The sequence below is a fragment of the Taudactylus pleione genome, unplaced genomic scaffold, assembly GCF_031769625.1.
Source record: "Taudactylus pleione unplaced genomic scaffold, aTauple2 ptg000181l, whole genome shotgun sequence".
Taxonomy (NCBI): domain Eukaryota; kingdom Metazoa; phylum Chordata; class Amphibia; order Anura; family Myobatrachidae; genus Taudactylus; species Taudactylus pleione.
The window spans coordinates 4,987,828-5,015,811 of record NW_028284583.1 but is presented as its reverse complement, the minus strand read 5'-3'; the positions used below and the strand labels follow the sequence as shown (position 1 = coordinate 5,015,811).

At 42.5% G+C, this 27,984-nt stretch overlaps 1 protein-coding gene across 5 annotated transcripts in view; it reads right to left on the bottom strand.

The window, feature by feature from the left end:
• SUGCT (succinyl-CoA:glutarate-CoA transferase) overlaps positions 1-27,984 on the bottom strand; it is a 1,290,705-nt gene that overhangs the window by 742,858 nt on the left and 519,863 nt on the right. For all 5 annotated transcript variants that reach the window (XR_015878901.1, XM_088476062.1, XM_088476065.1 and 2 more), the window contains one exon: positions 2,180-2,277. Coding sequence is in view for 4 of the 5 variants with exons in the window: in XM_088476062.1 (XP_088332188.1) it covers positions 2,180-2,277 (98 nt within the window). In the remaining variant the exon portion in view is untranslated. The remainder of the gene's footprint in view (positions 1-2,179; positions 2,278-27,984) is intronic.

The following is a 27,984-nucleotide window of genomic DNA, read 5'->3' as shown; positions in this document are numbered from 1 at the left end:
GCAAAGAGCGAGCGCTCTATTTAAATAGCCGGCCCCTTTTTCTGAACGAGCGAGCGTAAATAGCGTCCGGCTCTGAATCAGGCCCTCAGTCCCCAGCCGATACTGCTGTGCTCTCTCCCTTGCTTTTCAGATCCCTCTGCTGTATCAGATGCTGTACGCCATCTCAGAGTGGCGTACAGTATCACTGTCAAGTTCTGTAAAAAATGCTTTTTCGGAACTTGATGAATTTCATAATTTCCACATGGAAATTATCGGGGGACAGTTGTAACCAGGAGATATCAGTGATATCTCCTGTGTTACAAGAATGATGAATAACCCTGGCACTTTATTTCTACAAAAATAGGTGAAAATCTTAATTTTCACTTACTTTTGTAGAAATGAAGTGATGATGAATAGACCCCTTAATATGCTCAAATTATTCTTTTCTAAAGGACAAATGACTTCTTTGAGATTAAGTAAAAGGGATTTCCAGTACACATAACTAAACTAAAAAAATAATATAACAGGAAAAGATTTACTGTTTTTATACATTAGATCTATAAAAATGAAATATTTCAAACATTTATTCTCCATAGGAACAAAGCATGTTAGCCTTGATACACTTGACAGATTGAAGAAATCATTCACCGTTACATGAACTTTTTGGCAGCAACATTTGAAATCCAAATTTATCAATTTATTTAGAAAAAATGGACTATAAGGGTTATATTTAGGGGTAAATTTACTAAGAATCGAGGTTGGTCAAGTTTAGTTTTTTTTTATCTCGATTTGTATCGCCGAATCTCGGGTGAGTTTAGCTGAAAGTGAGATGGCCGATGGTGAAGCAGATCGAGATATCTCCCCCGCGTTGCTAGTGAAGATGAGATTACTCACCCGAGATTGCAGTGTTTTCTCTCTGCAAATCTCTCCCGAACTAGCAGCCTGCACATATCAGTGAGATATGTGAAGGCTGCTTGTGTATGAAACCTGTAAAGTAAGGGTTACAATTTGGGGAAAAAATTACATAGGGTCCCTCCCAAACGCATAACCAGCCCCAGACTTGACAGCCAGTCCTGTTTCCAAAAATTATGGGGAACAAAAGAAGTAGGGTTCCACTGTAATTTAGGAACCAGCACCAGGCTGCAGGGCCAGTCCTGGTTTTAAATATAGGGGGAAAAAAATTGCGTAGGGATCCCCCTATATTTAAAACCAGCACCACACCCAAACCGACTGGGGTGCAATGCCACATCCAGGAGACCCTATGAACAGGTCTCCAGGGCCAGAGCATTCTCACCCCAAGCTGGTCAGGCCAAGCCAGGGATCTCAGGGGAGGTGGGGACTCCTGAAAAAAGGGGTCCCCCCTCTCCTGAAACCTCAGGCTTGGTCTGAAGTCCAGGGCTCTTCCTCGCACCCCTGGGCTATGGGTACGAGGATAATAAAGTAAAAAATCTAAGTAAACTATTGTATTTTACAGTGGAACTACAGGTGCCAGCATGCCTGCCCTTTGGCACTTGTAGAACTACAAGTGCCAGCAGGCGGCCGGCACCCATACCCCCACTGTAAAATAAATAGTTACATAAAGACATAACACACACTTTAGTAAATATACCCGTAAATGTATGCCAATTATTTCAAATGTAAAATAATTTTACAATGTGGCTGTCCTACACTTTTTAAAGCTATGCCTAATTTACAACATACATAGAAATTGCATATTTATCAATATATAATCTAACGGTTGCAGGTTTGGTGACGTTGGTTGACCACCCATGCCTTGGACTTTAGGATCCTCCTCTACAGCACTAAAAAAGAGTTGTGACTTTACCTATTGGTAGCTTGAAAGTCTCGGTATAGGTCTCAGCGAGGAGTTAAGCCTATTGTGTGACCTGCAAGCAGCCGGTGAGTGTCTGCAGGTTAGATAAACAGTAGTGCCTGAGTCTGTTTATAGTGACTGTCTTAGATGATGTCTCAGAAATTTAAAGGACAGCATTTTCTGAGTTCAGCCACTAGAAGATAGAGTGGTAAGTAGCCTAGCTGCACACTTACCAGATAAGGGCCAAGAAGTTAGCACTCTCTATCAGGGCCAAGTTTATTACTTTTTTTATTATTTTATGCTGACATAACTCCCCTACTACTCTATTCAATTATTTCATCTAAATCATTTGATAAATATGCAGCAAAGATTAACAAAATTACATACCGTGATTCTAAAACTTCAAGGAGCTCTTTTCTGTACTGAACTCTAAGCTTGTTAGTCTTGAATCTGGAATCAGTAATGAGTTCACATAAATCCATGATCTAAAGTAAATAAAAATATGACATCAAATATAGAAATAAATAATATGACACCAGTAAAAATAACAAATAAATGCAGTTTTAATTTCAAAATGCAAAAACTATAGCAGGTTTAGATAAAAGAAGTGCTACATTTGTACAAATTATTTAAGAAGTCTATTTAGTATACCAAAAAAAAATGCTTTTCTTCAGCATTTAGCTGGAAAAGGCTTAAAATATTGGTAAACATAACTCTGCCTTTTCTTTTTGTCCTGTCAGATTAGGTGTCAATGGGGGCTTAACAGGTATCATATTTATAAGGATGAGAGCAGCGAAGCTTCTCTCATCTTTTTCTCAAAACATAACTTAATCTCTGGTGATAGTGTATGTGTACTTACACTGGATAAAAGCAAGGAAGAGACAGTTCTCTTTCTGTTTTATCCCAGAGTGCATTGCTTTCATGGGACCCTCAGACCCAGTCTGTGCAAGCGTGGATTAGCACATTCACAGTGCTCAGATTGGGTCCGACAACATATTTCACAAACCAGTGTCACAAATGTGTGAATAACGCATGTGAATTAGATGATTACAGGTATTGTCAGTACTGAGGGGAGTTCTCTCCTAGTCAAGAAAGTTCAATAACCCATGGACTGTCACCATATGGACTGTCCTATCCAGTGCAAAACACGGTGATAACTGCTCATATTTTGGTAAGGTTCATGGTATGTAAGGCATTTTTTACTAAATAGACCCCCTGAGATATACGTAACATTAAAAATAGCAATTCCACATAGAAGGGTTTTGCCCCCTTAAAATAGCAAGGTATGCATGCATATTTTTTTGCCTATATCCTCCTACGAATAATAATAATTATTATTATCATTATCTTTTACTTATATGGCGCCACAAGGGTTCCGCAGCGCCTTACAAAGTACATAAACAAAGTACAGAAACAGTACATAAACAGTTGAACAAAACAAGAAAACAGTGACATACAGTATAAGACATTGCAGGACAAGTACTGTACATGGTATATAAACATTTGGAGTATAGAATAGATAACGATCTAAGTAAAGGAAGGAAAAACACATGAGGGAAGAGGGCCCTGCTCATGAGAGCTTACATACTAAAGGGGAGGGGTAGACAGAGAGGGGTGACACGGATGGGGTAGACAATGAGTATGAGACAGAGGGTTAGGATGACAGATGGGTGGATTCCTATTTTACAGTATGTGAAGAAGTCATTTATAATAATAATTGTATTTATATAGTGCTTTTCTCCCGCAGGACTCAAAGTTGCTTTACAGACATCAGAAAACATGGTACATTGTTCAAGAATTAGGTATTGCAGAAAACAGAAAACCACACGGAGATAATTAAAAACAACCAGAACCTAAAGAACACAATAAACATATTGCAGGGTTGGTGCAGACATTTTGTGAAAGAACTCCCACGGGTTATATATTTAACCAACAAAAGGTACCAGATGAGGCAGCCATCTTGGACGCACTACGTAGGATTACCCTGGGTGGAATAGGTTATGCCTTGAAGAGATGACACAAAATGAGTGGTTGCAGCATCCTAAAACTAGGAGTAGGGTCCCACCATAATCGTCAGGTCCATGGTGTTTAAGGTGTTACACCTCAAAAGTTATTGGTGGTACCGAGCTGAAATTTGGCATGGGCAGGTAGAACTGTCGCTCGGTGCTGCATGCCAGGGCAAAAAAATAAATAAATTAGGATTTTGGAGTAATCTAAAGTTCCAACTGTCAGTTTTTTCTGACACTCTCAATTAGGACCACTTTTCTGCTGTTCTCTATGGGGGATTTTTGGGAAGGCATAAGTCAGGGTACAGGGCAAATTTAGACTTGTGGTTTGTATTATTAGGTAGCTCTTGATCCAGGGTAGGTGCTTTTGGGGTTCAGGTAATTGAGAAAGTTACAGTTTTTAAACTATTACCTCACAAATGCCCCTTTATATAGATTGGGAGCAGGGGGGTGTACTCCTGTGGCTTCACATGGGTGCACCAAGATGGCTGTCCTTTACGGGCGCTAACGGCAACAGGACCCGGCAATGGTAGTGGGCAGTAGTGGCAGCAGGGATTTAGCCAGACAGGGACCTGGCGGCATTGTGGCCATCAGTGAAGGTGGCGGTGCAGGTATCAGCGGCGGTGCGGGCGTCAGCGGTGGTGCGGGCTTAAGTGGGACCCAGCAGTGACGAGGAGATACAGAGGTGGAGGCGGTGTGGGCATTGGTGGCAGGCCTGGATCCGAGAGGATCCAGTCCCTGCCAGCCATTCTGCAGAGTTCGGCAGCGAAGCCCATTTAAAAAATGGCACCTCATTTTTGAATTTCAAAGACGGCTGCTGCGAGCCAATCACGGCTCGAAACATCATCGCCCCACCCCCTGAGCTGGCTTATATAAGCCAGCACGAATAGGCAGCATGGCAGTTTGACAGCCGGGAGCCGTGAACAGCTCCTCAAGAAAGAAGACGCCGGTAGTCCTAGTGGGCAGCAACCATGCAAAAGAGCTTACTGGCTGCTGCCCACTAGGTGAAGAGTACACCAAAAGCCCTGGGGAGGTGGAAGCCGCGCAAAAGAGCTAATTGACTGCCATCCACCAGGTGAAAACACCTGAAGCCCTGACGGATTGGCATCTGCCAAGTGAGGATTCTGAAGCCCTGGCGGGTTGGCATCCGCCAGTTGAAAACTCTGGGGTGGCGGCGGCCATGCATAAGAGCTTAAAGGCCGCCACCCTCCAGGCGAAGACACCGAAGCCCTGGCGGATTGGTGCCCGCCAGATGAAGATGCCGAAGCCCTTGCGGGTTGGCGCCCGTCTGGCAAAGACACCAAAGCCCTGGTGTGGTGGCGGCCACACAAAACAGCTTAAAGGCAATCGTCCCCCAGGCAAAGACGCCAAAACCCTGGCGGGTTGGCGCCGAGGAAGCAAAATTGCCGAAGCCCTGGGGTGGCGGCGCCATGCAAAACAGCTTAATTTAATGGCCACTGCCCCCAAGCTGAAAACGCAGTAATATCAAATATTTTAATATTAAAGTGTATTGTGTTTATGTTAATATTTTCTTTACAGGTGGACTACAGGTGCCAGTGGGCCCTAATGCCCTGCATGCTGGTACTTGTGGTTCCCCAAGTACCAGAATGTAGGGGAGGCTTGCTGGGACCTGTGGTTCACCTGCAAAGAAAGATATATAACACCACACTTACACAATCAACCTGGCACCCACAGCCCAGGAGTGCCGGTGATAGCCCTGGGCTATCAGCACAGGCCTGGGGTGCCCTGGGGGGTCCCCAGCAATTCCCTCCCTGCGCTGACCAGTGGTCAGGGGTAGTACTTTGGCCCAGGGGACATGGTGAAAGGGCTCCCCTGGTTGTGGCATTACCCCCTTGCTAGAAAGGGTCCGGTGCTGGTTCTGGATAAATACAAGGGAACCCTACTCATTTTTTCCCCTGTACTTTCAAAACCAGGATAGGCTCAGAGCCCAGTACTGGTTGTGCTAAATAGAGGGGGACCCCTATGTTTTTTGTCCCCTGTATTTTGACAACCAGGACTGGCTCTAAAAAGCTCGGTGCTGGTTGTGTTAAATATGGGGGACCCCTACACTTTTTGTCCCCTGTATTTTCACAACCAGGACTGGCAGTGAAAAGCCCATGCTGGTTGTGCTTTAGGGGGAGGGTGGGGTCACTTCACGCAGTGCCTGACACCCACCGCTCCAGGTTTGCTGAGGATAGCCCCAGGCCAGACCAGGTCTGGGGTGCACTGGATAAGGGGATTCCTTTATTGGGGGGTCTCCACCTCCCCAGGGATCCCCAGCCTGGGCTGACTAGTGGTCAGGGTTAATGCTTCAGCTGGGGGACTCGGTGAAAGGGTTCTCCTGGCTGTAGCATTATCTCCCCGCTAGAAAGAGCTCAGTGTTGATTATGGAAAATATAGCGGACCCCTATGCTTTTTGTCCCCTGTATTTCCAAAACCAGGTCCGGCTCGGCTGAGCCCAGTGCTGGTTGTGCTACATACAGGGGACCCCTATGTCTTTTGTCCCCTGTTTTTTTACAACCAAAACTGGCTCTGAAAATCCTGGTGCTGGTTGTGCTAAATACGGGGGACCCCTACGCTTTTTGTCCCCTGTATTTTCACAACCAGGAGCGGCAGTGAAAAGCTCGGGCTGGTTGTGCTTTGGGTGGGTGGGCATGTCCTTTTTTAATTTTACACATATTCAATTTTTATCATAAGAAATATATAGATAATCACTGGCACACTCACGCTCAGGAAGGCAGCTTCATCCTTAAGTGACCAACACCAGATCACAGAAATACTAGAACAATATAAAAACAAGGTTCAAGTGCTCTACCTCATGGGGTGCAGCTTTCCCCACTTAATGGGAGAAACTTGAAAACATAAGTCAATAAATAAATACCATAGACAATAAGGATGGAAAAATCTAGTCACTTGTCTGAGGAGAAACTCTTCCTCTGGGTATAATAAACCCAAACAATTCCAATGATGTCAAGGTTAAAACGTCCACAATACTGTTTAAACGTCCGTTCCTGATCCTTCACTTTTGTTAAAATCTTCAACACTATGTGCCTCTTAATAGTCCACTGTTCCTCATACAGTTTTCATATAAAACATACGGGAAAACGCAATCATAGTGTAATAAAATCCAATATTTATTTAACACTGTGACCATCGCCATGGGTTACGGTGATTCATCAAAGCCCCATGTCATGACTTTACGTATTTTTATGTGCTCTGGATAAAGTGTGTGTGTTATTATAATTCTGTGTTTCAGGAATGGCTGTTTGCTAGGAATGGGTACAGTATGTCAAAGCTGGATTGCATATGCTAATCAGGACAAAAGGTTCAAGTGACACCTGGCCTTTGAAGACAAAGCTTCCTGAATATAACGTTTGCTCCCACACTAGGGGGCCATGATGCAAGTCCAGTACACAGTCACACTGGCTGGAAGGGCCATTTGTAACATCTTGTGCTAGCAGTCTTCCTATCATAAAATACCTTAAAGGTCCAGGGAGGTATATTAGTGTCAGGTCTTGCAGTTGTAGTTGTGTAGTTGTGCTAATTTGCATTGGGGGAGAGCAGGTCATGGAACTATAAGGCTCAGCAGCCCACACTGCTAGTTGTTCACTCTCAGGAAGTAGCTGGAAGCTAAGGGTGCTACCCGTAATGCCTGGTGGACTCCCTCCACCCAGATTCTCTAAGATCTTAGTGTAAGATACCTTAGGATTCTGACTTTCTATTCTTTACTTTTATCTGTAGTCATTTTGTGCATTTACTATTTGTATGTCTTATTTATTTACCTATTTTTCCTGTAATTTAACCCTGGAGATATTAATAATCAATAAATCCTTACACTTTATAAGCATTATCTCTGTGCTCTAATGAATTCACGTGCCTGAAGAGGCCCATGCTATATTTGTGTAATAACTGTGCGTCTAAGTGAGATTTAAGTGTTTGGCGAACGTAAGAGCGCTATTTTAATACTCTTCGTGGTGGCAGCTTAGGTAACTCCCACGTCACAAGCACCCAGCTACGTCAGTTTGGCATATCTGAGTGTAGGCTGGGCATGGAGTCGTGACACACACATAAATCACACATAAAAAATGGCTCCGTACCATAAAAGTCTTTTTTTGGAAAAGGTACAAATTGATGCATATATGGGAAATTAATATGAGCTCCTCCTATTGAGCTGTACATTGAAAAAGACCATTCTGTGGTTGAAACGCATTTGTGGAATATCTAGTGGCTGCCATATCAACATTCTGTCAGAAGAGAAGGTACAGCTCAAAACCTGTACCTTTTCCAAAAAAGGACTTTTATGGTACGGAGCCATTCACAGTGGTTAGGGGGCAAAGTGATGCAGATGGGTGGAAAAAAACAGTGGTGCAGATGGGGAGAAGGCAGCAGCACAGATGGGGGAGAGAGATTGGCACGGTTTGGGGGGACAGAGCAACGTGTATGGAGTGGTACAGAGTGGCATGGACCCGGGAAGACAGCAGAGTGGATGGGTAAAGACAGATTAGTGCGGATGAGAGAATACAGACTAACACAGATGGGAAAACACACAATAGTAGGGATTGGGGAAAACAAATTGGTGCAGATAAGGGGGGGCAGAGTTTAAAGGTTTGAGGGGACAGAGTGGTGTAGAAGGATGAAGAAAGAGTGGCAAAGATGAGGGGAAAACAGAGCGGTGTGGCTGGGGGGAAGGCAGTGGTGCAGATGTGAGGAAACAGATTGGCACGGATGCAGGAAGAAGGGCGGTACGGATGGGGAAAGACAGAGTGGTGCAGATGAGGGAATACAGACTAGCACAGTTGGGAGACCGCACAGCAGTAGGGATTGGGGAAGATAGAGCAGCATGGAGGCGTATAAGGGAAGATAGTGTACATGTATAGACAGAGTATAATAGTTTTAGCAATTAGGGAGCTGAGTGTGTATTCTAAATGACATAGATGTATGGAGTGAGAAAGATGTTGCAACCCAGTGGGATTGTTGTGGTGACCAAATGGGAAGATTGTGGGCACTGAGTGGGTTATGGGAGCCACATCACTGCTTAGACCTCAGTTGCATAGACTGCATCTGTGAATTCCAGTGAGCACACAATTTTGGAATTAGCAGCTCTGAGTGTCAGCAATCTCAGTCTGGTCCTGATTCAGCAAGGAACGCAATTGAGAGAACGCACGCACTCGGCCGATGTTTTTGCACTGTGCATGAATATGTATCGTACTGTGCATGCAGGAACTAGCCAGTGTGATCGGGTAAGGGTACACAGACTACATGCAGTGTATATGCAGACCCTTCCCATACTAAATGACAGGAAGTGCCGTTTGTGGGTAGTGAGAGGGGGGGGTCGTGCAAACGCAGACGTGCCTGAGCATTGAGACGCCATTATAGGGGCATGCATAATCAAGGCAGTGCAGTGGCATAAGGAGCCAGATGACTCTGTGCACGCTGGAAGTGGCCAAAATCCTGCACCACATCAAAACAACCTCGATTGGTTACAATGGTTCTTGATGTTTTTGCTGCCTTGCAGACTACTCAGACTTTGAGTAAAGGGAAGTGGGCGGCATTGTGTAGTGCTGGACATCTGCATCTTATGCTGCGTTTGCCGTGCCAATGCATTGATTAGCATATAAACGCATCGGCCGAGTGCGTGCATGCTCACACTTGCGTTCCTCACTGAATCAGTCCCTCTATTAGAGTGCTTAATCTGTAGTTAACACAGGGTGCAATGGCATACCAAGGAAAGCGTCCATTAAGGCATCAGCCTTAATGATCAGAATTTCACTGCTTTTTTAAGTTTGAGTGGCAGAATTCAGTAGGTTTTGTTAAAATTCAGATCATGTCTAAGTAGCCTTAATGGGACATGTGAAACCGTAAGGTTTTTTTGTCTATAGAATTATATTTATTTATTTATTTATTTATTTATTAGAGATGAGCAGGTTCAGAAACCAAACCCACCCGAACTTGGCAAATCTGAGGAAATCTGAGCTGCTGCTCGGATCTCTGCGCCGTTTTCGGATCCGAAAACAAGGTGTGATGTCATCTTCCTGGCGTCGAATCTCACAAGTTTTGGGTCCGGAGGGGAAAGAGAATAGACTAGGTTAGTTAGCTTAGTCTAGTGACAGTCTAATAGACAGCGACAGGTTTAGCTATACTGTCCTTGATGGGCAGTGCCAACTACAGTACAGTGTCAGTGCCAGTCCCCTAGGTAATACTGGCCAAGTTAGTTTTGTGGATAGGCAGTTAGCAATGTTTTTTATAGTGCAGGAACATCATTTAATATAATAATACTTAATATTGTTGTATGTGTAGCTTTTTATTTATTTGGTGCTGTAACTTCAAGCCGTAATACTATTTATCAGTCAGTAACGGTCAGTAGATGAAAGGCTACCACGCAGGTTTTTATAAAAAAAACCTCTTTTGTTTGTGATAAAATTCAGGCCGTGATACTGTCCGTGTGAGATATAACAGTCAGTAACGATCAGAAGATCAAGGTGTGTCGCAGTCGTGGGGCACTGGGTTTTTTGCAAAAAAAAAATTCAAGCATCCATATGGAACACGACAATCAATCAAAAGAACAGCATGAGAAGCAACCAAGCACCAGCACTGCAGCTGCTGGGACCACTAGTCATCATGATGATACTGCTTCTATGTCATCTAACAGAGCCCATGCTCAAAGGTATAGAGTAGGGGTGGGCAATAAGCGGCCCACCAGATGTTGTAAAACTACACATCCCAGCATGTCCTGCAACGGTTTTACTTTTTTGGCCATGCTAAAAATGTTGCAATGCATTCTGGGATTTGTAGTTCAACAACACCTGGAGGGCCGCTTATTGCACACCCCTGGTATAGAGGTTTTCAGTCAGGACATCTAAAATCCCCCAAAAAACTACATTTTACAGTGGTAAAGAAAAAAACACCTCTAACAAAGGGACAGTTTGGTGCAGAAAAAAATTAAATTGACAAAATTCACCACAAACAGTGGCAAGGAAAGGCTCAGGCCTTGGCCTCTATTTATGAGTTGGTTCCGCTGCAACCCTCTGAGAACTTGCCTCTGTAGAGACAGTTTGTGCATGTAGAGATCATTGCTAGCAATGTCAGCTGAAATTGGTAACTTCTTTTGTGGGGGCCCAAATAAACCAATCACTTCAGCCACAAGTGGCAGTCCATGTCACTGAAGTGATTGGTTTGTTAAACTGTGCATGTCCTGTTTAATATATACAACAGAAGGGTCGGTGGTAGGGTCCAAGGACAATTCCATCTTGCACCTCTTTTCTTTGCATTTCACACTGTATGGGGCATTGCTGACTGACATTTTTGATTTTATAGTTTATTAAACTGCTATCCTGTCTGCCACTGCTGGGGCAAATGTTTCATAGATGTCCTATATTTTTTTAAACTGTCGTGCATTTGTGCCGCTGGTCTATTGCTGACTTTTTTTTTGTTTCATACTGTATTTATTTCAACTAAAATCACAATTAGGTATACTACTTGCAAAATACTCATGCCTTTTTCAACCTTGATTTGTAGGTACCAACCTGGTGGGCTTAGCTTTCCTTTATCATAACAGATATCAGATGCAACTCAAGCACCAAATAGAGAGGCTATTCTGTGATGTTATCTGGAGATGTTCTCCCTCCTCCCCTCTCAACCTTCCCATACATAATCCCAGAAGCACAATGATGAGAGATGTTTAGTACCAGACTTTAATAATCCCTCTGCCCCCTTCCTGTTTCCTGTTCAGAGCTTCCATTTTGTGTGCTGCCACATTAATAGTTCTTCCACCTGCTCAAGAATCGAAATGGGCAGGTGCGACACTGGCATTACTCGCATTGGTTGGAGGGCCCAAAGAGAATTCCATCTTGCACCTCTTTTCTTTGCATTATCACTGTTTGGGGCATTGCTGACTGTCTTTTTGTGTAGATGACAAACATTATTGGTATAGTTTATCAAGCTACTATCCTGTCTGCCACTGCACTGCCATCCTATTTCCTAGATGTGCCATGTTGGTAACTGAACTGCCACAGCCACTGAAATCTTCTACATGCGGTTGATGAATGCCAAAAATGTCCAGAAATTTTTATGGCCGCAGACAGTATCCTTAATTTAAAGCATATATTCTGAACCACCAAGTTGATTTTGTGTGCAATACATGGGACATGTTGTTCACCCATGCTCTCCCATCACCTTCTCCCTCATAAATTTGCTTTGGAATCAAAAAATTTAATTAAATTTAACACAAATCAACTCTTCTTTTCCCTGCCTTCAACTACATACATATGCCATCTCCCTCATGCCTCTTGATTAATGAAAACATGTGTTTGTGCAGCTTACTGCTGCCGCTTAGCTTAGTCAGCAAGCTAGCTTGGTCTAACTGGATGAAAATAATATTGTGAGCTGTGAGGTGGTCAAAATTGACTGTAAATTAGTGGAAATTAATGTTATTGAGATTAATAATACTGTAGGAACAAAAACAAGCTCAAATGATGTGATTTTAGCAGTTTTGATCAATTTTTGACAAAAATACAGATCCTAAACCAAAACACGAGAGGGTGGTTTTGCAAAACCAAAACATAGGGGTCAGCGCACATCTCTAATATATATACATACATACATACATACATACAAGTTCCATAGGGTTGGCACTCCCTTCACTTGGTACAAAAGACAGCAGGAGAGCTACTCAAAATCAACATACACCCATTTGCAGCGGAACTAGTTGGATTTCTAAAAATGACTCAAGTTCCAAACAATCTTTTCAACATTTTGGGTCTATTTCAACCCTTCATCGGGAATGTTGAAGGGTTGAAATAAACCCGAAATGTTGTTTGGAACTTAAGTAATTTTTAGAAATCTGACGAGTGCAGCTGCAAATGGGTGTATATATATATATATATATATATATATATATATATATATGAATGTATTACAGGGAAAGTGTACTAATTAGATTGAAAAAAAGATGTAGCTAGTTAGTTATAGAAATACGTGTTATTTAAGGTATTATTCTGAGAGGTTAAAGGGAAACAATGAATAGTACTGTATAACACATGCAGATCTAAATTACCGTCTGGTAAGGGACAGCTATGCACGTTTTAGACGGGACAGAGCCCTCTAGCTTTTCCCTTTAGGATGACCGGGTTGCAGTTGGTGGGCGTGCATGGGATATTGTGATTTGTCGGTATTGTTGCTGTCGGTATTCTGTCAAGGTCTGTATTGTGATATTGTCTGTATTCTGTGTCATCTGGATGTGGTACTTGTCAGTCTTTTGTTTTGGCTTTGCTCTAACATCATGGCTCCATATGAAGTCCGCTAAGTATAGCTCTTTTTTGCACTAAGCACTTTAATATGTGACTCATGGTACTTTTTTTGGAAGCTGATTTGTTTCATCCAAATACATGCATAATTTGTTTTTGCATTTATATGAAGGTGTGCTGGTCATTCCTGTTTGTGGACATATTGCTGTGATTTATTTATAACCTAGCACCCATCACTCTATACTCATTAAAAGTGTGCGATACTTGTTGTTCCCTTTTGTATTACTCTCTATGAAGTGATCTGCACCTCATTTTACACAGTGGTCTCTGATCTAGTGATTGGATCACTGTTTTGTTAAGATTTTCTTGGCCTGTTTTTGCTTCACTTCTTCTACATAGTGAAAATGGATACTTTGTTATCAGATCCCTGTGATTTGACAGGAACTAAACGTTTCTGTGAAAAAGACATTTCAGATATTCTATTTACAAACACTGAGCTATTGGAATTTGACGTTGACACTCCTAAAAAGGTATATAATGATCTCATCAAAATGAAAAAAACACCATGTGGAACTGTCGCTACATGGTTTAACTCTTTCACAATATCATAGAGAGAACCTCATCCCACGTGGTTTCCGAATTAGGAACCAACCTACCATCGGACACAGCAATAAGGACTTTTGTCGGGAGTGGTGCATGATCCTTAATCAGTGTTCATTTGATTTAATGATTATTGTAATTAGACAGGTTAATGCTGACATTTTATCACTAGAAAATGATATCAAATTGTGTGAGAGCACAGGTTCTCAGGTATTACAAGCCGATACTGACAATGATTGCTGAACAAAATAGGGACCACAATAGTTTCTATTAGAGCTGACCTATTGGCCTTTTAAAAAAACAAATATAAACATGTTTGCGATGATTATAAAGAACACAAGGTATACCAATGGGTTTTAGGTAATGATACTCGACGTCCATGGAGAGTCCCACAGGGCCCTAAGAAAAATAGAGTAAACAGGTCCTATACTGATCTTGATTCTCAGACACCACAAAGTGATTCGGACAGTTCACACAATAGGTGTCCTTTTCTAAAGGAACCTGTGGCGACTCGGAGCAAGTTAATAAAAACAGGAGAAAACCCTGCAGAAGGGGAGGCACTAAGGCCAGGTACAAGAGACGGGCAAAACATAAAGAAAGAGAAAAAGAAGTAATTGTATTTAATTTATCCACTTATGATCCTACTCCAGTTGAATTGTCCATACTGTCCAAAGGCTTGTTCTTTGTAAAAATATTTAAACAAAAAGTTTTTGACCTTGAAATGGATCTATTCAATTTGAAAGAAAACTGAAACTTAAACACCAATTTGGTACTAAACCTATTGCCCACAAATGCACTAGCACTTTCAGGTCCAAAAGCACTTTTGTTTATTTAGTCAATAATCACTACATTGACACCTTCATGAGGTTAGTAAAAAGAGACACGTTGAATACGATTAAGCGGCAAAAGATCTCATTTAATAATCTTACTAAAGAACAAAATGAGGCTGTTATTGGTCTCAAGAATAAGAATGACAGTGTCATCTGCCCTGCGGATAAGGGCGGAGGCATTGTCATATTAAACAAGTCTTCTTACCTTGAAAAAATGCACAGACAATTGTCTAACGAACAATGTTATCAAAAACTTACATATGATCCTACAACTGGCTATAAGAGAGAAATCGACAACATTATCCAAGTAGGTGTAAACAACTCCTGGATTGATGAAAGTACTGCACAGTTTTTGATCCAACAACATCCTATAGTACCATATACTTATTACCTAAGATCCATAAAACCCTTCATAATCCCCCTGGTCAACTCATTATATCTTCCAGGGGGTCTGGAATGTGAAAAACATTATCCCAATATGTTGATTTCGTGCTTCAACAAGTGGTACAAAATACAGATTTCTATCTTAAAGATACTACTGATTTTCGCAATAAATTAGACAATTTACCTGCCCGACCTCTGACTGTATATTAGTGACATTGGACATAGTAAATTTATACACTGGTATCCAACATAATTTGGGAATGGATGCTGTGAGAAAAATGGTCACATCTAATCTGCTTTATGTAGGTCCAGCGGTCAACTACTTACTTCTTATTGACATTATACTTCATAAAAATTACTTTTTATTTGACAACAATTTTTTTACAACGTCATGGTACCACGATGGGGTCCAATATGGCCCCCTCATACGCAAATCTTTTCATGCACATTTTTGAGAAACAGCATATTATATCCCATCCATTATCTTGATTTATTTCATTTTTTGTAAGATACATTGATGATGTTTTTCTTGTATGGACTGGTAGTCAAGATCAATTACTTACATTTTTTGACAAGCTAAACAGTGTCAGTAACATGATTAAATTTACACTAGATTTCAGTAATAAACAGATTAATTATCTAGATGTAACTGTTGATATATCTTCTGGACAGTTTGTCACCACTGTCTACACTAAATTGACTGATAAAAATACCCTGCTGGCAGCCGACATTTTCCATCCAGCTCCACTAAAAAGAGGATTACCATATTCTCAGATGGTTCATGTTACCAGAATCACCTCGGACAGCTCCAAATTATCTCAAGCCCTGATCAATATGGGTAACAATTCTCACAACAAGGATATGATAATAAAGACATTCAAGAGGCTATTACCAAATGTCTAAAATTGAATAGATGTGATCTGTTAACAAGAGGACGAACAAGTGACAAAACCGAAAGGTTAATTTTTTCTAGTACCTTCTCAATTGGGTCACATATTATCAAACGTGCATTCAAACAACACTGGCACATCATTCAAACAGATCCGATTTCGGGAGCTCTCAGTCAAGAACCACCATTATTCTGCATTCAAATGCAGTAATAATATCAAGGATGAAATCACTTCTTCCAATATTAGAATTAAGGTTCAGAAAAACTGGTTTTCATTGAAAACCAGCTCATTTCGGTGTGCTGGATGCACGAATGGTCGCTTTATGCTCACAGGAGGCAAATTTTGTGATCCTCAACCTGGACGGTCTTTCAACATCAAACATAGTCTAACTTGCGAAAGCAAATTCCTTATTTATGCAATTGTTTGTCCCTGCAAACGCATTTATGTGGTTAAAACCATAAGAATGCTGAAAGAGCGTATTGCTCTTCACAGATCATCTATCAAAAAAGCCTCATTAGTGTGTGATGCTAACACTCCCACAGTAGCGAATAACTTTATTGAAAAATGGTCATACTATGTTTGTATTTAAAGTTATCCCTATTTATCATGTTGCTCACCTCAAACGTGGAGGTAATCGAGAAAAGATTCTACTTCAAAAAGAAGCACGCTGGATATATGACTTAAACTGTCTGGCACCGGCAAGGTTAAATGAAGAATTCAACTTAACCTGTTTTCTTTAATTATTACTTGTGATCTATATTTACACATTTGATTTTCTTTTTTCACAAATTATGTGGTTAGGTTATTGTGTGATTATTTATGTTGTAATTTATTGTCTGTTATCCCCCATGTGTGACCATATTGGGTCTCTCAAACTCACTTATTTACTTTGTTCCTTGGCTATCATACCACTATGAATGTTGTTTTTAACATGGCATAGTTATCTTGTCGTTTTTTCTTCAGTGGTATTGCCGTTATAGACTTCCGGCTGCTGGTACGCTATGTTCGCTTTATTATTGTCACGGACATGCATGCGTCACTTCCGGATTCTCCAGTGGTTTAGACACTGCATGCATGTGTCCCTTTTGAGACTGACTGAATTCTTTAGCAGGTGAGTAGTGTTCCCAATTATTGTCACACAATGGGTGGATGCTTTGCCTTATATAAACTCTTACTTTGGTTATACACCTTAGTTGGTGTTGTGCCGCGTGATGACAGTGCTTGTGAGCACCGAAACGGCCATCGGGCTGCCTTTGCTCTAACATCATGGCTCCATATGGTCCCTATGAAGTCCGCTAAGCATAGCTCTTTTTTGCACTAAGCACTTTAATATGTGACTGAAGGTACTTCTTTTGGAAGCTGATTAGTTTTATCCAAACACATGCATACATTTTTTTTTGCATTTATATGAAGGTGTGCTGGTCGTTCCTGTTTGTGGACATATTGCTGTGATTTATTTATGACCTAGCACCCATCACTCTATACTCATTACGAGTGTGCGATACTTGTTGCTCAGTTTTATTATATATATATATACATATATATATATATATATGTATATACAAAGGGGGGATGACCATGAGCGACAAGTCCAATAGTAAGTGCAAAAAATAAAATTTCAGTGCAAACAATCAATATATAAAGTGCTAATTAAATTATAGCTTATCTGAGTCATGAATCAGAGGAAAAACACTTTTCCTAGGACAAGAGAGAGGGTAACCAACGCGTTTCATCTTATGGACTTCTTGACTCATGACACAGATAAGCTATTACTTTTTATGAAATATGCAATTTTTATTCTATTTAATTGTAATGGCTATGTTTTAATCTCTTAATTGAGCATCCCCATTTTTACCTGTTATCCATTTATCTCTTGTTTTAAATCTCTGAAATAAATTGTATATCATTTTTAACTTTATTTATTGGTATATTTATTGCACTGATTTTATGTGTTACACTGCTTAGCACATTTGCACTTTAATTATCACTTTATATATTGATTATTTGCACTGAAATTTTATTTTTTGCACTTACTAGCGGACTTGTCGCTCATGGTCAATCCCCCCTTTGTTTTTATGTACTAGGTAGTATATCACAATACTACTCAATATTGACAGGGAGCTGATGCCCACTTACTAGCTTAGGGGCATATCCGCACCTTATACCAAAGGTGTTATTTGTCATTTGGTTTGAACATTTCTTTACTGGTGCCTAATCCACAAAAAATTATATATATACAGTCAGGTGCATAAATATTGGGACATTGACAGAATTGTCATATTTTGGCCTCTATTCACCACCACAATGGCTTTGAAATGAAACAAACAAGATGTGCTTTAACTGCAGACTTTCAGATTTAATTTGAGGGTAATTACATCCAAATCAGGTGAACGGTGTAGGAATTACAACGGTTTCTATATGTGCCTCCCACTTTTTAAGGGGCCAAAAGTAATGGGACAAACTAAACAATCCTAAATCTAGCTTTCACTTTTTAATACTTTGTTGCAAATCCTTTGCAGGCAATTACAGCCTGAAGTCTGGAACGCATAGACATCACCAGATGCTGGGTTTCATCCCTGGTGATGCTCTGCCAGGCCTCTACTGCAAATGTCTTCAGTTCCTGCTTGTTCTTGGGGCATTTTCCCTTCAGTTTTGTCTTCATCAAGTGAAATGCATGCTCAATCGGATTCAGGTCAGGGGATTGACTTGGCCATTGCATAACATTCCACTTTTTAGCCTTAAAAAACTCTTTGGTTGCTTTTGCAGTATGCTTCAGGTCATTGTCCATCTGCACTGTGAAGCGCCGTCCAATGAGTTCTGAAGCATTTGACTGAATATGAGCATATAATATTGCCTGAAACACTTCAGAATTCATTTTGCTGCTTTTGTCAGCAGTCACATCATCAATAAATACAAGGGAACCAGTTCCATTGGCAGCCATACATGCCCACGCCATGACACTACCACCACCATGCTTCACTGATCAGGTGGTATGTTTTGGATCATGAGCAGTTAATTTCCTTCTCCATACTCTTCTCTTCCCATCACTCTGGTACAAGTTGATCTTTGTCTCATCTGTCCATAGGATGTTGTTCCAGAACTGTAATGGCTTTTTTAGATGTTGTTTGGCAAACTCTAATCTCATCTTCCTGTTTTTGTGGCTCACCAATGGTGAACCCTCTATATTCACTCTTGTGAAGTATTCTCTTGATTGTTGACTTTGACACATATACACCTACCTCCTGGAGAGTGCTCTTGATTTGGCCAACTGCTGTGAAGGGGTTTTTCTTCTCCAGGGAAATAATTCTTCTGTCATCCACCACAGTTGTTTTCCGTGGTCTTCCGGGTCTTTTGGTGTTGCTGAGCTCTCCGGGGCATTCTTTCTTTTTAAGAATGTTCCAAACAGTTGATTTGGCCACACCTAATGTTTTTGGTATCTCTCTGATGGGTTTGTTTTGATTTTTCAGCCTAATGATGGCTTGCTTCACTGATAGTGACAGCTCTTTGGATTTCATATTGAGAGTCGACAGCAACTGATTCCAAATGCAAATGTCACACCTAGAATCAACTCCAGACCTTTTACCTGCTTAATTGATAATGAAATAACGAGGGAATAGCCCACACCTGTCCATGAAATAGCTTTTGAGTTGATAGTCCCATTACTTTTGGCCCCTCAAAAAGTGGGAGGCACATATAGAAACCATTGTAATTCCTACACCGTTCACCTGATTTGGATGTAATTACCCTCAAATTAAATCTGAAAGTCTGCAGTTAAAGCACATCTTGTTTGTTTCATTTCAAAGCCATTGTGGTGGTGAATAGAGGTCAAAATATGAAAATTCTGTCAGTGTCCCAAAATTTATGCACCTGACTGTATATATATATATATATATATATATATATACATACACACACACGCGCGGCTGCCTCCATCACTTGCAAGTGCTGATATTGTGGGAGTGGAAATGTCTTGGATAACAGCAATTGCTCAGATGTCAAGTATTAGGGTATTAGGTCACACAAACTCACAGACAAGGAATTGAGGGCCTGATTCAGCAAGGAACGCAAAGGAGAGAACACACACAATCGGTCAATTAATTTGTACTGCGCATGCGTAATCCATCGCACTGCGCATGCATGAACTAGCCAGTGCAATCGGGTAATGGTAAGCAGACTACATGCAGTGTGCACGCAGACCCTTCCAATATTGATTGACAGGAACATTTGTTGGAGGTGACGGGAGGGTAGTCAGGCGAATGCAGGCATTATAATGCCGTTATAGGGGTGCGCATAATTAAGGCAGTGTGGTGGCATACACAGCCATACCGCAAGTTGTACACAGGAAGCAGGCAAAATCCTGCGGCAGGTCAGGTCAACCACTATTGTGCATATGAGTCCGATGGTTCTTGATGTTACCGATGTTTATGCTATCTTGCGTGCTGATCAGGCTGTGAGTAAAGGGAGATGGGTGGCTTAATATGGTGCTGGGCGTCTGCATCTTGTGTTGCGGTCTCCGTGCGTGTGCATTGATTAGCATATTTTCACAGCAGACGGGTGCGTGCATCTGCTAGCATGCGTTCCTAGCTGAATCCGGCGTTCAGAATACCGGCGCCAGAATCCCTACACCGGCATCCTGACCGTTGGAATCCTGAAGGTAAGTAGCAGGGTTAGGGGAGGGTTAGTGTTAGGCACTAGGGGTAGGGGTAGGCACTAGGGGTAGGGGTAGGCACTAGGGGAAGTTAGGTTTAGGGTTTAGGGGAGGAGTGTAGGTTCAGGCACTGGGGAGAGGGTTAGGGCAGGGAGAAGGGGAGGGTTAGTATACCATCCGACATGTGATGGTATCCTAACCCTGTTGGGATTCTGACTGCCGGGATCCTGGGCGCCGTCATCCCGTACCCATCCCTGAAAAAATGTTCTGTTCTAAATGACAACACTACAGAGATCCAACCTGCCTCAACACAAGAACTGTTAGATGGGATCTACATGGATTGGTTAACTATGGCTTAGTAGCTGCAGACAACTTCATATAACCATGTGCAATGACAAACATCACCTTGAGTATAAAGTATATATCCATTGGACTCTGGGGCACTGGAAACATGTATTCTGGAGTGATAAGTCATGCTTTGCCATACAATATGGCTGTCTGACAGATAAATCTGGGTTAGGCAGATGACAGGATAACCTTTGGTTCATCCTTTTTCATGGTTTGGGCTGGGCCCCTTAGTTCCAGTGAAGACAGATTGTAGTGCTGCAGCATACAATGACATTATAGAGGTTTATGTAATTCCAACTTTTGGCAATGGTTGGGGTAAGACCCTTTCAGTATAACAAAGACCCTGAAAAAATGGTTTGACAAGTTTGGTATGGAAGAACTTGCTGAACGGACCTCCATGCCATTGAACAACTCTGGAATTAACTGAAAAGCCAACTGCAAGCCAGGCCTTATTGCAGTCATAACCTCACACGTTCTTATGGCAAATGGACGTGAATCCCAGCAACCATGTTCCAAAATCTAATAGAAAGCTTTCCAAGAAGAGTAGAACAGTAAAGCATCCTGAGACCATTCATGTGTGGGGTTGCTTCACAGCCAAGAACACAATTTTGCCTAAGAACACAGCCATGAATAAAGAATGGTACCAAAACATCCTCCAAGAGCAACTTATCCCAACCATCCAAGAACAGTTTGGTGATGAACAATGCCTTTTCCAGCATGATGGAGCATCTTGCCATAAGGCAAAAGTGATAACTAAGTGGCTTGGGGAACAAAATATCGACATTTTGAGTCCATGGCCAGGAAACTCCCCAGACCTTAATCCCATTGAGAATTTCTGGTCAATCCTCAAGAGGCGGGTGGACAAACAAAAACCCACAAAATCTGACAAACTCCAAGCATTGATTAGGCAAGAATGGGCGGCCATCAGTCAGTGTGTGGCCCAGAATTTTATTGACAGCATGCCAGGGCGAATTGCAGAGGTCTTGAAAAAGAAGGGTCAACACTGCAAATATTGACTCTTTGCATAAACTTAATGTAATTGTCAATAAAAGCCTTTGACACTTATGAAAAGCTTGTAATTTTACTTCAGTATACCATAGTAACATCTGACAAAAAGGTCAAAAAACACTGAAGCAGCAAACTTTGTGAAAACTAATACTTGTGTCATTCTCAAAACTTTTGGCCATGGCTGTAGTTATCAAAGTGCTGATTTATTATATATGTAGTGTACAGAGAAGATGTACAGTATATCTGTATATTGTTTATGGATGAATATAAGTGATTTATCAGGGAGTATCTAAGGTATAACAGCAATCAAGGGATCAAAGGTCACACACTGGACTATTTAAATTAAATAAAATAACGTCTCTATTGTCCTCATTATTAATAATAATTTTTATTATTATTATTATCAAGTCATTTGGAAGCACATTATCTCTCACAAAGGAGATATAATGTGTACCATGGAAAAAATGGTGATATAGAGAAAGAAGATACTTGTAATACATTCTGAACCTCTGGAAACCTTCTATGAAGTGCCATTGAATACTTTAAGTTTTCTCATGTTTTAATAATAAACGTTATAAACCATATTTGTTTACTCTTGTGGAATGACTGGAAGACTCCTGAAGTTTGGAGCGTTCTTCTAGACTCCCAGGAGTTTGGGCCATCCTAGTTTAGTGAGTAAAACCTTGATGAAACAATTAATGTCATTGTGGCCTGTAGGGGAGATCCAAAATATAGGCAAGTGTGTTGTACTCATGAATAATACTTTGTGACTGTGTATGTAACATTTGCAAATATATAAGCTTTGCTTAATATAATTTATTAATACTAAAAAAGTACACAAAGTGTGTTTGTGCTGTATTATGGTGCTTTTATATTAGACTGTATGTATTATGGTATATAATAAATTATAAAAATAATAAAAATAATGATTATGGCAAAGGGTCCCATTTATCATTGTATAATTGCGGCTTAATCCACGAAAACACCCATTTATGGGGGTTAACCGCAAATATTAAGTTTCCCCCAGATGTATGAAGAGGAATCTCTGATACCTGCTGCGATCAATCCATTCCCGCTGGCAGCCACTGCCCCCAAAGGTTTCTATGGGGGATGCAATGCTGCCAAATGTACCAACTTCCGGAATGTGATGCATTTTAAAGTTTGGCCCCTGTAGCTAACGCCATCTGAAGGTGGGTTACACATCGCAAACCTACCTGGAGAGATTTCCATAGGAACCCTCCCCCAGCAATGGTGGCTGTGCAGTAGTCCCGACAGCACTCTGGGTATATAGCAGGGACAGGCTCCTTTCACAGCCCCTGTGTCCCTGCATTTGCCGGATGATACATCCAGGCACTATGATCACATTTTGCAATGCTACCATGGGTGGTTGTGTCATGCCCAGATCACATTGCAAATGTGATCATTCATAAATTGGCCCCAAACAGAGAAACTTACCACATGTCTAGTAGTGGTAGGCTCCAGAGTAAAACTGTAATGAGGCTTACAGACAGGCAGAGTGTACCCATCCTAATCAGCTTTATTTGGAAGGTGTTACCAGCGTTGGACTGGGGCTTGAAGGGCCCACCAGGGAATGCAGTGATAAGGGCCCAAGCTTAAGGAATGTGGCCAGCCACCAAGGGGTTGTGGCTATCCACCACAGAAAGACTTGGCCAACTATTAAATAGGACATGCAAAAAACACAACCCCTTTTTAAAGGAGGGGACAGGGGTGTTTAGGACTACCAGCTTTGATTGGCAGGACTGCTAATCTTGGTGTAGTTTCCATAGAAACAAACCAAGCACCCAAGCTCATCCATGATCCTGCTCTACCATGTTACTGGCCCCTGGAGGAGGGGTGGTGCCCTCAGGCAGTGTGTCTCAGCGGGGATTTTCTCACATCATGGAAGGAAAAGGTAAGGATTTGACAGTTATCAAGAAAGAGCTGGATAGGCGTTTAGGGCTTAAAAGGCAAGTGTCCCCATGGGTGGGATGCTGGAAAAGCTGGCTGATCTAATAGACTGATGGCCTGTGTTATATTAGTGCTATGGATCAACAATATACTGTATATATATTTTCTAGTGTTTGGTACTCAAATTAAATAAACTGCTCTCAGGGACAGTCTCCGGTTGACATGTGTGTCGCATAGTAGGGAAGTTGGGAGGTATCTTCCGTTAACTGCTGTTCTGTATATAACAGCAGCTGTGAAACTGTGCCTCACACTTCCACATCTGCTGCAATACCGCTGTCCAGCCAGGGATGTTGCTCTCTATGAGCTAGCTGTAGCTGCAGTATCGCTGTCCACCATGGGTGCTGTTTGAATCTGCTGCAGTACTAAACTAGGGGTGTACGAGCGGTGTGACCACACAGAGCGCAGCACTCTGTGGGCGGCACCACCGCTCACCAACAGCTCCTGCAACTGGCTAGTAGGGTGCCTGTAACTGCACCCTGCTGCCAGAGTCTCTGCAGCAGTGCTGCCTGGAGCATTCTTGGGATGCTCCAGACGTTCACAACGCTTCCCTTACAGCAGCCCGGAGCATCCTGAGCACTGCTGTAATCACCTGCTCCCGGCGTCGGGTGCAGGCCACGCCCCCCCCGCACAACATCATGTGGGGGGGCCTGCACCTGGAGCACGGGAACAGTAGCTACGGCACTGACCAAACTCCATGAGTTATGCTGCTCCCTTAAGCTGGGTGCACATACGATTTATCATACAATATATCATTCTGACGCGGACCAGAATAATATATCGTACATATCATATAGTGTGTACGTTCGATCTGTCATTTCGGCAGTTGATCAGCACATTGTCCCATCTGCTGTTCTTCACAGCAGATGGGACGATGCAATGAATGACCCAGTACTGTTTACCTGCACACATGACACATGATGCTGTTGTACACCGTATTGTGCAGTGTGTACAGCGTGTGTGATGTATCATTACAGCACATTGCACCATAGCTGGGTCACATATTGTATAGTGTGTACCCAATTTAAGTCTGTACAATCTATCTACTCTAGCAACTAACGAGTAGCACCTGTGACTGATTTAAACATGCTTCTCAGCAGGGCCGTATCTAGGGTGGTGTGGTCGCTGCCGCCGCACACAGAGCACAGGATGCTCTGGGGGCGCCCCCGGCCGCCACCGTAATATCTATTTGCCGGCACCCGCTGCAAAGTTTATTAGCAGCGGTGCATCCGACTGTCCTGACTGCTGTGAGCTTCACCTCCCCGGGGCTCCCGCACGGCGCACTGGCTGCAGGGAGAGATGTCTCTCCATTTACCCAGTGTGAGGATCGAGGAGGAGCTGTTTGGCACGGGAAGGCTGTGGCTAGCTATGGCGCTGACAGACCACAGTCTCTTGTCAGTGTTGGCTGGGTGAGTGCTGTGGACTTCATCTGTGTTTTATATGTGTGTGATGTGACCGAAGTCCTGGGAGGGGAGTTGGGATACTGTCAATGTGGTCACAATCGCAAGGTGGGTGCTGTGCTGTGCACTGCATCTGGGATGTGTGTGTGTGACATAGAAGTCCCGGAAGTGGGAGGGGGGATATAGTAATATGAAATATCAACAGCACTGCAATTGCTGAGTATTGTTTCCCTATTTTCCTTTGTATTTGTTTAATATAAATATGAATTGTGTATGTAACCATTCTCCTGGATCATTTTTCTGGCTTATCTACTACAGAATGTGGCTTATTTACTACAGAATGTGCACCAGCTTCTAGAATGGCCCAGCCAATCACCTGACTTAAATCCAATTGAAAATCTATAGAAAGAACTACAGATCAGAAGGCCTGATTCAGACCCAGACGCTAAGCCGTGATCGCTCGTGGCCAAAAGGGGCCAGGTATACAAATTCCGCGATCGTACTGTGTGGCGTAAGTATGCCCTCTATGACTTAAAGAGCGATGACAGTGAGCAAACGCAGGTGTCTAAAGACGCCCACTTTCCTTTCTTAACACACGTCATATCCAGGAAGTGTATGATTAATCGGTAACATCGAGAGCCATCGGAGCTGCACGCAGTGCTTGAGGTAGCCCCTACCCCGCCACAAGCACTGTGATCAATGCTGACTGAAAAACAACTAGGTGACGTGTACCAGGTGACGCCTCCATGCTAATTATACACGCCCTTTAAATGCCGTTTAGATGCCCAGACACGCCTGCGTTCGCACCACCACTCCCCCGTTCACAAGCACCTTCCCCTGTTACCACCCACAAACAGCACTGTCTGTCACTCAAGGTAGCGCTTAGTCTTTGTGCTACGAGCACACGATTCCCGATCGCAGTGACTGGCTCGCATACGTGCACTGCGATGCATACGTATGTGCACAATGCAAACCATCGGCAGCTACGAGCGAACACATCTTAGCGTCCAGGTCTGAATCAGGCCCAGAGTTCATAGAAGAGGCCCACGGAACCTTCAAGATTTCAAGACTGTTCATGTTGAAGAATCGGCCAAAATCACACCTGAGCAATGCATGAGACTAGTTTCTCTATACAGGAGGCATCTTGAAGCTGTCATTACCAACAAAGGCTGTTGTACGAAGTATTATCTATATTTCAGTAAGCGTGTTCAATACTTTTTCCTTGTGTAATGTCACATTATTACACATAATTTATGGACATCTATGGTTTGATTTCTTTGCATGTTGGGATTGCATGCTTTGTTGCTGACATTTGGTGAAATTTTATTATAATAACCCCATTACAAATATATTTACTAAGAAAAATGTTGATGTGTTCAATACTTATTTTACTCACTGTATTTCACTCATCCACTGATGGTGTAGGCATTGGAAAAACTCATACCGTTGTCCTGTGGTGGTTGTATAGGTCACAAGGCATACTTGCCGACTATCTGGCTGCTCCTTCCGGGAGGGAGCAGCCAGATCGACAGAACAGGGGGCATGGCTGGCAAAAGGGGGCGGGGCCGGACGGGCTGAAGGCCGTTTCCGGGTGTGACAGGGGGTGGCGCCACGCGATCGCGTCATTTTGGCCCCGCCCCCACTACACAATGCCGAAATACAGGCATTGTGAAGCAGGGGGCGGGGCCAAAGTGACGCGAATCGCGTCAGCGGCCCCCCGCTGAAGGGGGTTTATCAGGTACTGACGGGGGGGAGACAGGGGATCGGCGGCATGCGGGAGGCTTGCCTGCCTTTCCGGGGGGGCGGGAGCTGCACCCATTTATCGGGAGGCTCCCGCCCGAATCGGGAGGGTAGGCAACCCTGTCACAAGGTTGAATGCGTGGTACAATAGTTCATATATCCAATACCCAGAAATGGAAAAAAAAAATTCACAGTTCACTGGGAATTCCCGTGTATATGGATTTACTAAAATGATATAGCACCACTACAGTATAAGTGAACTAATTCTTATTTATTGTCACACACAAGGTAAAGTGCAGGTTAGCCAGTGTTAGCAGGCTGATGAAAAAGGTTAACTGAATCAGGAATGCAAATAATGATATTTATTGTCCAGGAAATCACTGGTGAATGCAGATAAACAGAAGGATATTGAACCAGAGCAGCATGCATTGGTAAATGCAGATAAATAGGAATGCATATAACGATATAGAACCTGAATGCTGTAGAAGACTGCTGTGCAGGTATATGGGAAACCATGGGGAGCTGGATGCAGAGAGGCAAAGCCAAGCAGGTATTCAGGAAAAGCACTGAACGAGCTATACACCGGAGATCTAGAAGGTAGGCAGAGGTACCGTAGTCTGACACTAAGATACTGACACGATGATCTGGGACCATTGGGGCCGAGGAAAAGGTTTAAGTCAGGAAGGTACAGGTGCAGCTCATGCTGCTGGATCATCAATCATCACAGGCTGCAGAATCACAGAAAGGCCATGGTAGTAAACTGTGCTCATAGGCACCGCAGGGGAGAACAGCATCACTGGAGAGAGCAGCACCACTGGTAGCACAGTTGTACTGCAACAGATCGCGACAGTACCCCCCTAAGGGGTGGCACCTATACGCTCCTCAGGTATCATGTCCAACTATTACTTCCCTTTTTGCCCTTCTTCTGAAAACCATTAGATCTCACTGGAAACACTGGAACTCTCTCTTGGGAAAAAAAACACAACTAGAAAACATGGGCCCCACAAAAAGAAAACTCATGGACTTCCTCCATGAAGTCTTCATCTAGATCAAAGACTAAATACATTGTTAGTATTGGATTTATTTTCTTGAGGACAGTATATGGACCAGGCAATGAATCCATGGAATCAG